Source organism: Ictalurus punctatus, chromosome 19 (genome assembly GCF_001660625.3).
Source record: "Ictalurus punctatus breed USDA103 chromosome 19, Coco_2.0, whole genome shotgun sequence".
Taxonomy (NCBI): Eukaryota; Metazoa; Chordata; class Actinopteri; order Siluriformes; family Ictaluridae; genus Ictalurus; species Ictalurus punctatus.
In genome coordinates, this window is record NC_030434.2 from 18,305,002 (window position 1) to 18,319,665 (window position 14,664).

Here is a 14,664-nt window from a genome sequence, read left to right on the forward strand (position 1 = left end):
CTTAAATGACTGACAGGGCTGAAAGTAACCGGGTTGAGTTTTTAGCATAGAATTAGCAAATACACTAAATGCGGTTAACTAGCATTCATGCTAATTGCATAAGGGCATTATGGCATTTTAATGATTTCTTTAAAAATATATTTATAATATCATATAGGCACTCCTTTTTTAAGCGAATTATTGAATAAAATTAGGATCTATACTATCATATTTCATGTGGGATAAGTGCTAAAACACACCATAAAAATAGAGAAGCGTCTGTAAGGGAAATGCTACCATCTTGTGGACGGTTTTAAAAAAAAATCAGATTCTAAAAATAGTAGCGATTAGCGGCCGGATTCTATACGGCTCCGTATTGAACGTGTAGTGCACTCTGTAAGGTACGCGGTCTGTTGTTGCGTAGCCTTTGTAGGGCACCTATATATGGAGCAGGGAGTGGTTTGGAAATCATCCAGTGACTCGTACATCCTGCATTCCGACTCACAGGTGATCCTGTTTCGCTTTGAAAGACACACTAACACTCAGACTTAAAATAACAAGTGTTTATGTTAATATTAATAAACTTACAAAATAGCTCCTTAAAGGAGTGAAAATTATAAAGAAAATAGTTGGGCAGGTAAAAACATTTCCTACTTCCGTTTTCACCTCTTCTAAGAAAACGGAGGCAGGTCTTTCCAGTAAAGGCAGGTGTTGTTTTTTTCATCGAGTCCCATTTACATACACTCCAGGAAGTTCAGCTCATTTGTCTCGCCTACTTTGACACCGCACCTTGTTCCACTGCACGAAAAACAGTTTGAGAACAGAAGCTGAAAACAGTCTTGAGATCATAATTCAGGGATTATTGTTGTACCATGAGAGCAGTATGGCTTTCAGGTGTTTAACAGCTGCTGTGTTTGTCCTCTCTCTGTCTGAGGTGTCATGTCTAAACATCGCAAACAGCTCCTCTCTGACCTGCAACCAAATGGTGAGTAGATCATATAGTTTAGTAAAAAAATCTTTACAATTTCATAATTCCTTTCAAAACTAAGCTTCAAGATTTCAGGTTGAGGTTTTTTCTTTAGTTTCTGATCACCCTTTGTGTCAAACAATATCAAAATTCTGTTTGTTTGTTTGTTTGCTTGCTTTTTTCTTTGTTTTCCTAAATACAAAAACATTCTGTATTTATATGGCCTCAATTAATTTCCTGTGTTTTTAGACGTGATCTTAACATCTCTGACGTTCTACAGGGTTTTTTTCTTCTTCTTCTATATAATCATGAGTAATAGCAAAACACCTTAAATGACACAATGTTGGCAAGTACTGTTGGAGAACATAGTTGTATGAAGCATGTTACTCATACTAATACTGTTTATTACACATCAGATGACTTAAGAAAGTACATATTTAGCCCCTATAATATTGCTCACTTTCCTTGAAATGATTGTTTCCTTTTGTTCTTTTCTTTAAAGGTGCCATGTGATATTCAAATAAGTGAGTGTTTTCTGTGTACACACACACAATTGTCTTACTATCCTTGTGTGGACCTTCCAAAAGAACCTTTTGGCTATTATTATTATTATTATTATTATTATTATTATTATTGTTCATAGTAGTAGTATTGAGTTATTAATTTAATAATGTATAAATGTTCCCACACATTCAAAACTGTCATATGAAATTCATTAAAAGTATTAATAATCCTATAGCACTTTATCTTTTGAGTTCAAAATCTGAGTTTATTCCTGTTTCCCCAGATAACTGTATGTATAAAGAATGGATGAAACCGCAGCTTTTCACTCCGACCAGTCCAGAGGATCTGAAGGTTCATGTAGACGTCAGAACGGATGAGAACAGAGACTTGGTGCCTGTAATCGTGGCCGAATGGAAAGCAAGGGATGATGGTTAGTATGTGAAGTCACCACACTATGAGACATTGAGACGTGTATTCTATAATGTGTTTCCTGCTGACCTATATGCACTCCTGTATTTCTTTAACACTAAGCCAATGTTGAAGAAACATGAGTTATGTCAAAATGAATATCTGCATAACCTGTTAATTATAGAGAGTATCATTATAGGAAGCGAATAGATGTATATGATTATTTCTGATTATTGATTATGATTAGTGATGATGTCAACATTAAAGATGTTAATATATTAAAAACAGGGCGCACGGTGGCTTAGTGCTTAGCACGTTCACCTCACACCTCCAGGGTCCGGGGTTCAAGTCCCGCCGTGGCCCTGTGTGTGTGGAGTTTGCATGTTCTCCCCGTGCTGCGGGGGTTTCCTCTGGGTACTCCGGTTTCCTCCCCCAGTCCAAAGACGTGCATGGTAGGCTGATTGGCGTGTCTAAAGTGTCTGTAGTGTATGAATGGGTGTGTGAGTGTGTATGTGATTGTGCCCTGCGATGGACTGGCACCCTGTCCAGGGTGTACTCCGCCTTGTGCCCGATGCTTCCTGAGATAGGCTCCAGGTTCCCCGTGACCCTGAAGAAGGAGTAAGCGGTAGAAGATGGATGGATAGATGGATATATTAGAAACAAAATTCAGGAAACATGTAGAAGTGTTCAGCTCACAAACTGAACACAATCTTTCATGCAAAGATTGAGGTATTGTGTAAAAAAGAAAGGAAAAAAAAGTAGCCCATGAAAGACAACAACTTTGTCTAATTTGCATACTTTTATAATTTTTTCCTGGATTTTGAAGGAGAACTATCCATGTATAAAGTATATGTTTCTTGCAGGGAGCATTATACATTTGACTGGAACTGAGTTTCAAGTGACAAAGCAGGGCAGCGGCGAACACTTCTGTGTCCATTACATATTTCACAATAAGATTACTACAATGAGAAATCCTTCTGGTGAACAGGTGAGACATAAAACCACTATTTATACCTCAACATCTTTCTATCATTATTATTATTATTATTATTATTATTATTATTATTAAATCTCTGATGTCGTATTTTGAATTGCAGTGGTCTTTTTCTCTGGACAAAGTGGTTGTTGATCCAGGTGAGACATATTTGGTGTCAGTTTCCAACCTCCCCAAGCCCAACTTAGCCTACACCAGTTACTACATCAACAAAACTATCCAAGTCTCGGGTAAGTTAATGCAAGTAAATGTTTAAAGGTTTAACCAAGATTAAGACTGGTCATCACTTCACTGCATAGTACAGACTTTTATTCCAAGTCACATGATAATTAAAAATGAACAATTTTGAAAGTAATTAAATTTGTGTTTTTGTGATTTTCAATGAACAACACTGGACAAATCATGACACAACTATGATTCACTCTACCACTGAAAAAGCTGTGTTTGCAAGTGCATTTTCACTTTTAGTGGGACTTTTTGATGTGCGGTGTACGTTTAAGAGGACGTGACTTTTGACACTGGTAGTGTCACCAATACTGCTGTGTGCCACAAACTCTGCCAGCTGGCCATAAATCTGAAGAAATCAGTTTTGACTGATGTCTTAGACCTGGCTGGAAAATGTACCATACCAGTATGTCCATATTTGAACTACTACCAGACTTTACCACTACTGCCAAAAGATTTTTCACGTGCAAGGTTTCGTGCATTTTGCCACGTCCTCCTGAACGTGCACTTGCTGAAAGTCTCACCCAAAGTCTCTTATATAGTTCAGAATGCTGTTATAAATTTGTATCTGTTACAACAGGTTGTAAAAGTCCTGCTATGCAGTCGACTCGAATCTGTATTGAAAGAGGTGAGTGAACATCTGACTTTATTTGCCGTAGGAAAACAAAGACTAACATGCATGTGTACCGTCGTTATTTTTTTAGCACACTGCTTTGTTACACATCATTTCCACGCATCACTGCCTACGAATGTAATATTCACTGATCTCCTTGTGCCACAGGAGAAAACTGGAATCCCAGCATTTCCATGGTGAAGTCAGGACCTCAGAACAGGACACTTTTTGTTACCTTTGACACTGATGAGCATTCTGAAAGTTATAAAGTCCATTTGAAGTGCAAAGAACACAAAGAAACCCAAAATCTCAGTAAGGTAAGGAACTAATTTAGACATTTCACACACTGCTATGATATTATCACTACATATTTTGGCATTCTCGTACTTTGGATGAGCTAAGAATGAGTTATAATGCAGAAAGCAGTAAAGTGATGCACATCATCTACGCATGGATACAAAATTATTTTTATAGCATTTTCAGTGCATCTTTTCTTATGCACAGGAAAACAGGTCATCCCTAAATCTCATGTTTGACCTTGAAGCTTGGCCACACACATGCTGCAGTTTCACTGTGGAGGTATTTTTGCAATAGATTTGTAATAGATTATACCTCCAATTATTATATACAATTTCATATTTCATATAAGCATTAATATGCATATAATATTTGTTATTTGTTAAACAAAAAACATTTTTTTATGTATTCCATGTGTAGATCCAGCCCTTCTTTAAGTGTGGAAATGACTGCTTACGGAAGCAAAAGAATTTTAATATATGTCCAGGTATGAAACTAATACAGTCATCCAGTTTTCTGTATTCTTATTTTTGTGTGACTGCTAGAATGAGCAATTGAATGTTATTGGTTATGTTAATTTTTCTAAACAGACCCACCTAAGCCACTCGCAGGTGCAGATCATTTGTGGAAGGTTTTTACTGGGTTGTTTGTCCTACTCTGCGTCCTTTGTGCCATCTGTGCCATTTGTTTGCGCTGCAGGAAGCAGAAGAAGGGTAAGAAATATGAAATAATATTTTTATTTCAAATATAGCGGTTCAAATGACTCTTTCAGAAATTTGCTTATTGTGAGCAAAATATGCTACCTATTCATAAAATTAAAAAAAAAATCACTGACAGACATGATTATTCAGTCAATATTATACTTTGGATTACAGGTACAGAAAAACCCCTGAATGAGCCCTTCACTTCAGATAATCTTCCAAATGGTGAGTGTTCCGTGCTGATCATCTACTCAAGAGACCACCCAAAATACACTGATATAGTGCTGAAGCTCTGTGCCTTCTTGAGGGCCAAATGCGGTACGGAGGTTTACTTGGACCTCCTGGACACGGCCTCTATTGGAGCCATGGGCCGCTTGCAATGGACGGAATTACAGAAGCGTCGTATAGAGCAATCCTCTGACAAAGTGCTGGTCCTTTGCTCACGAGGAGTGCAGGCCAAGTGGGGGGCTATGTGTGGCGAACCTCGAGTCCTCTTACGTGAGGATGTTTGCTCACCAATGGGAGACATGCTGACACTCGCCCTGCAGCTCATTACACCCGACATGCAGCGGCCCGCCTCTTATGGCAAGTACTTGGTAGCATATTTTGAGGATATCAGTGACGAATATGATGTGCCCTCCATGTTTGATGTGGCAGTCAAATACAAGCTAATGAAGCACTTTGAAGAGCTCTTCTTCCGGATCCTGGATCTGGAGAAGTATCAGAAGGGGAAGGTGCACACAATTAAGGGCATTGGCATCGATGACTATATCAACTGCCCATCAGGCAAAGCTTTGAGGGACGCCATTGAAACCTTCCAGGCTTACCAGTTAGAGAATCCGGACTGGTTTGAAAAGGAGTGCTTAGCCAGTGAAGATGAGGTTCCGGTAGATGAGAGCAGACCTTTTCTTAACGGGAGTCCCACACCGGTTCATAAGTGTGAGCCTGTGCTCAACATCGGACCATCCGTATGCAAGTGTGAGGTGGAGATACACCCTATGGACCAGACCCATAGTGTATGGTCCACTGAAATACCACATCTTAACCTGGAATATGAGGAACCTTCTTTTCTAGATATCCAACCAGCATGCCAGGAATATTCCCTCTGTCCAGTGGAAGTTATGGAAGCCCCACTTGGTATCCACAAAGCTGGGGTGTGCCATGCAGATTCGGAGAACCATCCCTGCCTTTTAGTTGAACCTGTACTACGGGAACCTTTACCATCAAGTAGAAACGAGGTATATGTGAACAGCTGGCCACCTACAGAAGACTCCCCTGCCATTGATAAAGAGGAGGCCCTGAGGAAACTACTGAACCTCCAGGTCTCCCTGGTATCCGTTGATATTACAGCTCCTCCACCTTCAGTGGATGATCAGTTCCAGACATCTTGGGATATGCACTCATCCCAGCCAATGGAGATTGATGAGAATCAGGTGGAAGAGGCCTCAGGAAAGAGACAATCTAGATTTTCGGATCAAGGATACAGTTCAAGAGACTCAATGGTAAGGGAGGAGCCTCCTCCATCCTCTCTTGCTGCACTGGCTAAATTGCAGGAAGCCCTGTACCTAAACAGTCCCATCTCGTCTGGATTTTGTACGGAGACAATGGAGAGCTGATATTAACATGAGGAGTCAGGGTGGAGGAGCATCTGTAGCCTATCCCATGAACACTTGGCGTGAAGCAGGAATGCAGCTTAATGGGCTGCCAGTCCATTGCAGAGTGCCAAGTACACACAGGAGTGCCATGTACGCACATATTCACAGCTTGAAAAACAACAACATTGTTCTCAGGTTGTCAACAGGAAACCAGTGGAAACCCACATATTGTGTAGATGTGTTTTATTGTTTTCTTAGGTACAACAAGTGACAATTATTTGAAACCTGTGAACTGCTGTTTGTAGTGCTTACATGAGCTTGATAATGCAAAAGAAAAAAGTCTTGTAACATTTTAAATGACATTTTAACAGACATATGGACATCTGTCCACTGATTTCCATTTAAACAGGTATTACATTTAATATTGCACATAACCTTTTTGGTTAAAATGGGTTTTCATCACAGGGAATCTACAAGCTGTCATTTACGATATACTGATTACTTTACCATTGCATGCATTGCACTATAAATAACTTTCCGTGTAAAAACAAACATGTATGAAGATTATTTGTTTCTCAGTTTTCTCGTAGGTAGATTTGTATAATCAGATTAATGGATCTCCATCACATGGGGTTTTGAATGTAATACTATAATAGTACTTTATTAATAACTGCAAATAAAATAAAAAACTGCTTCTTTGGTTGTATTTGTTGTGTGCTTTTTTTTTGTGAAATTTATTGTAAACATATCTGTCAAATAAAATGGTTGACCTGTCCCTTTATTCCAGGTTTAAGATTAGCTAGTAAAATTCCGCCATTTTATGTAACAACAAGGTGATGTCAGGATTTTATAGTGCAAAAAAAAAGACCCATAAAGACTCTTGTGAGAGGGACTTCTGTATAACATTTGAAGGTGTACGCACAAGTTTAATTCGGCATTTTACATGCGTGTTATTTTTCTCATATACACATATTCAAACATGGAATACATTTGTATTATAAACATATTCACACTGCACGGTGAGGCACAAAAATCCCATTTTTGATAATGCACTTTCGGCCTGCATATTTAACTTTCCTTTAAGATTCTTTCCGCTCTTGTTCCACCACTGTTTGTGGATACCAGCTAATACACTTCCTTGTCATTGAAATGCTTGTTATCTAAATGTAATTGAACCTGTAGACTAACCAAACAGGTTTTTAAAGCAGTGTTTTCCAGTTCTGTGGAAAGAGCTAGAAAACATGGGGTTTTCCATTTCTTTGATCAGGCCTACTTATATTTCCTGCCTCTGACCTATTATAATACTTGAACTGAACTAAATGTTCAGTTCAAGTTGTTTGTTGTCAGCATGTTGAGGTCATGCAGAGAGGTAGCCTAGCTCTGAATGGAGACTAATGAGATACAGCTACTGTGCCGAGGCCAATCTTATGTAAGTATGAGGTCTATGGGCTACATATTTCCTCACTTTGTGGTATTCACAAAGTGTTAACAAGTATGTGGTTATGACCAATGGTATTAGCAATCATCCCAAGCCCATACTGTACACAATTAATGCAGTATTTCTTTCTCAACTACTAGCCATAACATATCCTTCACTGACATTTTAAATAAAAAGAACATAGAATTTTCACTTGAAATATACACCAAGTCCTTAACATTTGACACCTTTTTCACAAGTGCATTTAAATACATCAACAGACAATGTGTCTGACTGCTCAACAACTGCGAGACAATGTCTACTTCACATTAGTTCAATGATATCTATTAAATGTTATATAGGTTTTTAGTATAGAAAATAAACCACTAATCGCATAGCACCCATTACCGACACGTTTTCACAAGTTCGCACCTGTGAGTCTAAATGTGAGGTATGCACTGACACTGAGAACAGACTTCATGTCTAAATTCATTGCTTGGATCCATTTACAAACCATGTGATCCTATTACAGACTGTCCTGCCATGCTTAATCAGAGAGAGTAGCTCAACCTACTTTTTTAATGAATACGCATGATTTTGTTCTTTCAGTTCAGCACTTACTAGCAGGCAAAGATAGTCTACCATTTTGACCAACGTGGTCTTTGTTTTGAGTATCATATTGGTTTTCTGAATGTTTTCATTTCACTCCTCTGACTAAACTTTTGCAATTTTGCACTGGTTAAATACTTGCTGTCAATTAAGGACTTTTTCTTAACTGACTCGAATTCTTAAGGCAAGACACTACAGGTAGAAATGACAATTTTGGCCACAACAGTCATTTTTCAAAAATATTTTTTGGATAAATTGTATATACAACATTCACTTAAAATGTATTGATTATTTGTTTAATTCACTGTTTTTCATTGACTCATGGTCACATTATCTGAAACTTTGAAGAAGGTCTTATAAATCTTATAGACCATAATGACTACAATGGAAACACATGAAATCACATTTTTAAAACTGTTTTTATAAAAAATTTTAAAATTCTACATTGAGAAGCAAAGATCTCAGTTTCTACATGACCGGCATTTATTAATTTTAAGTTCACTGCTATCCCTAATTAGAAGGATATTGCAGAGGAATTTCCCAAAACGCTAATTATTGTTGAATTCATGTTAGAATTTATACTGAAAATGGCAACAAAAAATAATACATTTTTCAAAAAATAATAAATATGGTATTTTCTTGATTAAACAAACTTTCAGTAAAAAGAACGTCTCCACTGTGAAATAAATATTTTTGTTCTAAACATAAGGCTTTAATTAGTATGCAACATTTATATGTGTAAATGTACATTACTGAAAATGTGCCAATGCAAAAAATACCTGTAAGCATACCTCTGAAAGATTTTTTTTTTATTTCTTTTTAAAGAAAAAGATCCTATTCACCTGTAGTGTTTTGCCTTAACACAGGAAGTTTTCACATACAGAAAGATTGAGCTGCTCTTGTTAGGGAGCGTTAGCCTGCAGCTAGTGATCAGCTACATACTACCCTGTCAGTAGTGTTGTGTCAGTAATAGATGCGTTTCATGCTTTTAACAGCACATGTGTGACATTCCATAATTACTATGAATAAATTCTCAATAGTTTCATTAAAGTGCCTCACAATACAAGTGCAAATCAAAAACACCACGAGTCACGCATCACTAATGACCATCGGGATCATGAACACACACCAGAGAGGGTTTATACCCGGTGAAGTCGAGGGAAGAAAGGTTGGATTTGGCTCAGTTCCAATATAGCATCCTATTGGACTTGGCTAATGATATGAAGTTAGCTTGATATTAGATATTTCATATCCATGCCAAAAGGTCAGTGATGCTAGTTAGGGACTGACTTCAAAGTGCCATAAGATGAAAATGAAGAAATCAATAAGTCTTTACTTGAGTACTATATAAAAGTTGCAGTTAGATGGCAGTAATGATGCACAACTTCTGGACTTTGAATGTAGAATAAAAAAATAAATTTTTACCTCTGGAATTGCAACGTTGTTTGAACTGTTTGACAAACAATGTTAAAACCAACTGTAAAGAGTGCAACTAGGTGACAATAATGAGGCACAACTTTTGGACATAATTCAATACTTATTTTGTATTAGCTTTTGTTAAGCAAGCAATATTTAAATTGCAATTTTCTCAGTTCTATGTGGATTAGGTATGTGGTAAAGCCACAAATCCATATGACTGGCTCAAACGATTACTCAGACCAATCCTATGGTGTATGTGGTCCAACATTTACAACATTAGTTCCTATTTATAGTTTGATGTACAAAAATGGAAGCGAAGCTTGTTTACCATGGTTATTCCCTCCATCCAGCTGTAAAAGCCCCACTTGGTATCCATCTTATCCTGTTATATACACGACCTCTCATATATATATATATATATATATATATATATATATATATATATATATAAAATTCATTTTTTTAACCACGACTTGGTTGCTGGTTTGAGTATTTCATAAACTGCTGATCTCCTGGGATTTTCACACGCAACAGTCTCTAGAATTTACACAGAATGGTGCATAAAACAAACAAAAAACCATCTTGTGAGCGTAGGGTCTGAAGGCTGAAACAGATCCTTGTTGATGAAAGAGATCAGAGGAGAATGACCAGACTGGTTTGAGCTGACAGGAAGTATATTGTAACTCAGATAATCACTCTTTACAAATGTGGTGAGCAGAAAAGCATCTCAGAATGCACAACACGTGTGCACAATGTGGTCTTCTGCTATTGTAGCAGATCCACCTCAAGGTTCGATGTTTTGTGCATGCGGAAACGTTTTTCTGCTCACCACAGTTGGAAAGAGTGATTATATTAGTTACTGTATCCTTCCTGGCAGCTCAAACCAATCTGGCCATTTTCTTCTGACCAACAAGGAGTTTCCACCAACAGAACTGTCGCTCACTATTTTTGTTTGTTTGTTTGTTTGTCGCACCATTCTGTGTAAACTCTACAGACTGTTGTGTGGGAAAATGCCAAGAGATCAGCAGTTTCTGAAACACTCAAACCAGCCCATCTGGTACTTACAATCATGCCATGGTTAAAGTCACAGAGTTCATACTTTTTCCTTCGTTCTGATGTTTGATGTGAACATTAACTGAACATTAACTTTTGGCCTGAACCCGCATGATTTCATGCATTATGCTTCTGCCTCATGATTGGCTGATTGGATACCTGCATAAATGAGCAGGTGTACAGGTGTTCCAATTATTCTAGCATGTCCAAAATGTCCTGTACACCCTTTACAGTTGCTTTTAGAATTGTATACCATGGGGTTCAAAAGATATTGGAATTCAAATAAGTAAAATAATAAGAAGAAAAACATAAAATATGTATTACTCTGACTCGTGCTGAATATCAAACATCCAATATCATATTTACGTGACATGGGTAGAGAGTAGGATCTGTCTGCAAATCTCAGAAGAGTAGATATGTCTTTGAGGTTATATATATGAACTCACAGACATTCACTGCAAGAATTAGGAGTATTTTATGATTTCATCAATCAGATATCCTGCAAAGTAAGCTTGTTAGCCAGTTAGCTAGCATTGGCAGTGAACACTATGAATACTACACTTGTGAATATTAGTAAATCCCCGAAAAAATCCTGTCAGGGTAGTGCGTGTTAGCTAGCTAGTTAAGAGTTTACAGTGCAGATTATGAAGATCTATGAATAGAAGGTCCCCTTAAGAAATCCTGTCAGGTCATCTTATGTTATTTGGAAAGCGTCAGCAATTAAAGGAAAAATCCACCCTGAATGACCATATGTGGTTTTCAGTGAGGCAAAAGATTTATTTTATGATTAAATTTGGACTTTTTTCATTGACTTGTCAAACAGATACTGTTCCACATCTTCAACTTTCATGCTAATCCTGCTGTCAATGCCACCACACTCATAATCTAGCCAAGTTTAGTATCTTAGTAACATATAACACTGAACATCCCAGGAACATGCTGAGTGAGGAAAGAAGCTTTTGCTCTTTTGTTTTTAACAGCAAAATCTGACAGTTATCACTTATGGTTGAGATTGTTGAAAATGTTTGTTCTATTAAACGCTATTTTAACTGCCCTAACACCATCACCTTGTGACTTCAGAGTGGCAAGTTCTCACAAGAATAAGGAAAATACAACAAGAAACAACAAATTCGCAGCAGTGAGCACATAAACATTTCAATATAAACATGTGTAAAGTGTTTCAGGATGGAGTTTTCCTCGAACTGGACCTAAAGTCCTGATTTAGAAATCCTGTCAGGTTAGGTCAAGGGTTCCCAAACTTTTCCAGAGCAAGGCCCCCCAGATGGCATTAACATTTGACTGAGGCCCCCCTTTTGCAAGATGTCTTCAAAACACAATAAAAATACAGACTTCTGAATATACCCCCCCCCCCTTTTTTAAATTAATAATTACATTGATATTTTGTCTGTTTAGCAAGTAGAAATTTAGGTATAGCAAATGTGATTTTAATATGTATTGTTACAAATGTTATAGTAATGCACATATATATATATATATATATATATTAAAAATCATGTATTTATTTATTTTTCACACCAAATTGTTGAGGCCCCCCGGGTGCCCCCTGGCGGCCCCCACTTTGAAAACCACTGGGTTAGGTTACTGGCTAACAACGTCAATGCTAAGATTCCCAGCTAAAGACTTAAAGCCACGCCCACTCACAACTGCTCACATTTCAAAAATGGACTCAGATACACGCCTTCTGTGACCTGCAGACAAACCCTGGTGTGTATCTAGCCTATATGACGCATTGTGTGTAATATGCTATATAGGATGTGGAAAAGCCTTTATTTCACGCCCCACGTGAAACACGTATACCACATCAGGAGTAGCGGCCATCTGAGATTCTGGCACGTCGATTTGTTTGGTTGTAGCACCTGTTGAGGATGTTGGTCTTGCGACGGCGTTTCATAAGGCTGGTTATATGGTGAGTTCTTGGGAATATACTGTAAATGCGCGTCCCAGTTTAATTTCGGCAGCGGCAGCAGCAGCATCAGCAGCATCTAGGGCTGAGTGTTAACAGCCAGTGTGTTAACGTAGCCGCGTGGGCACATGTCGTTCTCCGAGACGCAGTGGGAGAACTGGGCCGGGTCTCCTCCGCGCGCCATTCTGCGCACACTCCTCAGGCTGGCGCACTGCTCCACTAACTCCAGGCACTTGCACGCCAAGAAAAAGACGTTCTTGAACATAAAAAGTGACACGGGCATGTCGTAGAGGAACACGAGCAAGCATCTGACGGCGAGCAGAGGCGCGTCGAGCAGCACGCCGCTCAGGAACCGCGCGCACATCCAGCGGCAGCGCATCCGCGAGGCGGCGGAAAGCTCGTAGAGCCAGAGCACCGGCACGGCCAGCGCCACGAAGTACGCCGCCATCACGCCGTACTTGAGGTACGCGTTGTTGGGGATCTCGTTTTGCACAAGAAGCAAATCTACGAGCGTGAAGCTGTCCAGCACGTCCACGCACGTGCTCACGAAGCAGCTCTGCGAGTGGTAGCGCGGCGCGCCGTGCGGATCCTCCACCAGCGAGTTAATGAGGCAGAAGAGCAGCGGCGCGGCGAGCAGCGCGGTGGCCTCAAAGCCGGCTGCGCCCAACGGCACCTCGCGCGCCACCAGCTCCAGGATGGACGTCTGCAGCACGAGCGCCACCTTCGGCGCGCACGCGATCACGTAGACGAGCCACGCGAGGTGCGCGAACGCGAACTCGCCCAGGTGACATCCGAAGAGCGAGCTCTTTTGGCGGAAGCCGCACGCTCGCTCGCGCTTGCTCCTGGCGTTGCGGACGAAGAAGATGGCCCAGCCGGAGACCACCACAAGGTCCGTGGCTATCCACGAGCACCAGTACAGGTCGGTGAACGCTATGAGGTAGAAGTCCAGGATACCGCCCTGCAGCACGAGCAAGGCGAAACACAGCACCTTGTAGAAGAGGTTCTTGGAGGAACGCGGGACGAAGGGCGGCGCAGACGGCGGGAATTCGCACCCAGAGGTCATGGCGCGATCCGCCGCGGAGGCGCTGTCCGTGCTGCCTCGGTCCGCGTTGGCGCTGGACGCGCTCGTGCTCGTGCCCCTCGTGCACGCGCCGCTGCGGAGGAGAAGCTGACCGTTCTCCGGTGCCGAGGACACGGGGGAGTCTGGGTAGATCGCCGCTTCGGCTCGAACACAGCTGGCCACGGAGTTCGCTTTGCGAATGTCCGCGATCATCGTATTCCTGCCCGTTCTGCTTCCTCGCCTGTTTTTCCTCTCCGGCCCTGCGCAGTGACACGCGCTCAGCTCAGAATGGCGCAGAAATCCCGTTATGGAGCGCGACGGAACGGACTGTGCGCGCGTCGATAGACATATCAGGGTTTTCTAGTCCTGTGCTCTACATTAGAGAGTTTTCCGTGCTCACACCAGACTTTCTGCTTTTCAACTAATTACCAACTCCTTTACTTTTAGGAGAAAAAAAAAAATCCGTCAAATGCATAGTCTCGACCGCAGGGTTTGGGGCATACTGGTGTACAATGCTACATAAGAAGAAACTTCATTACACTTGAAGAAAAGCATTACCCCAATCTAAAGCTATCCCCCACGCGATCCTGGCACACACCTACTGACCCCAGCTGTTTAAAATGGATTTAAACGTTTGTTGAATGCTATAAAATCACTTGTTGGTTCTAATTGGAGCCTTAATTTTGAAGAGGGTGAAGATCAGTGAATCGAAAAGATCCAAAAGCTGTTCAGAAGATATGAAGGAATTTGGAGGCAGTTATAAATAAAAGGGGATGGCTTGTAAGGTACGACAGAACATTTATATTACCATAGATACATAATGTAACCATTTTGAAAGCAATATTTATTTTTCATCAATATAATTATTCAAAAATACACGATTTGCTCATTTTTGATAC

At 40.1% G+C, this 14,664-nt stretch overlaps 2 protein-coding genes across 3 annotated transcripts; one reads left to right on the forward strand and one right to left on the reverse strand.

Annotated features, from left to right (window-relative positions):
- Positions 1–408: 408 nt before the first annotated feature.
- il17ra1a (interleukin 17 receptor A1a) lies at positions 409–6,989 on the forward strand. 2 transcript variants are annotated; one of them, XM_047162217.2, is made up of 12 exons: positions 409–486; positions 914–964; positions 1,449–1,470; positions 1,734–1,880; positions 2,722–2,846; positions 2,956–3,082; positions 3,658–3,705; positions 3,859–4,007; positions 4,195–4,269; positions 4,408–4,474; positions 4,578–4,700; positions 4,863–6,989. In XM_047162217.2, the coding sequence occupies exons 1-12, from the start codon at positions 424–426 to the stop codon at positions 6,302–6,304; spliced, it is 2,439 nt and encodes an 812-aa protein (XP_047018173.1). In that variant the 5' UTR covers positions 409–423; the 3' UTR covers positions 6,305–6,989. The 2 variants fall into 2 exon arrangements, with proteins under 2 accessions (XP_047018173.1, XP_047018174.1); XM_047162218.2 differs by lacking the exon at positions 409–486 and adding an exon at positions 515–616.
- tmem121b (transmembrane protein 121B) lies at positions 6,411–14,022 on the reverse strand. Its single transcript, XM_053688102.1, has one exon. It carries the CDS (start codon positions 13,976–13,978, stop codon positions 12,785–12,787), a length of 1,194 nt encoding a protein of 397 aa, XP_053544077.1. The 5' UTR covers positions 13,979–14,022; the 3' UTR covers positions 6,411–12,784.
- Between the last annotated feature and the right edge of the window lie 642 nt (positions 14,023–14,664).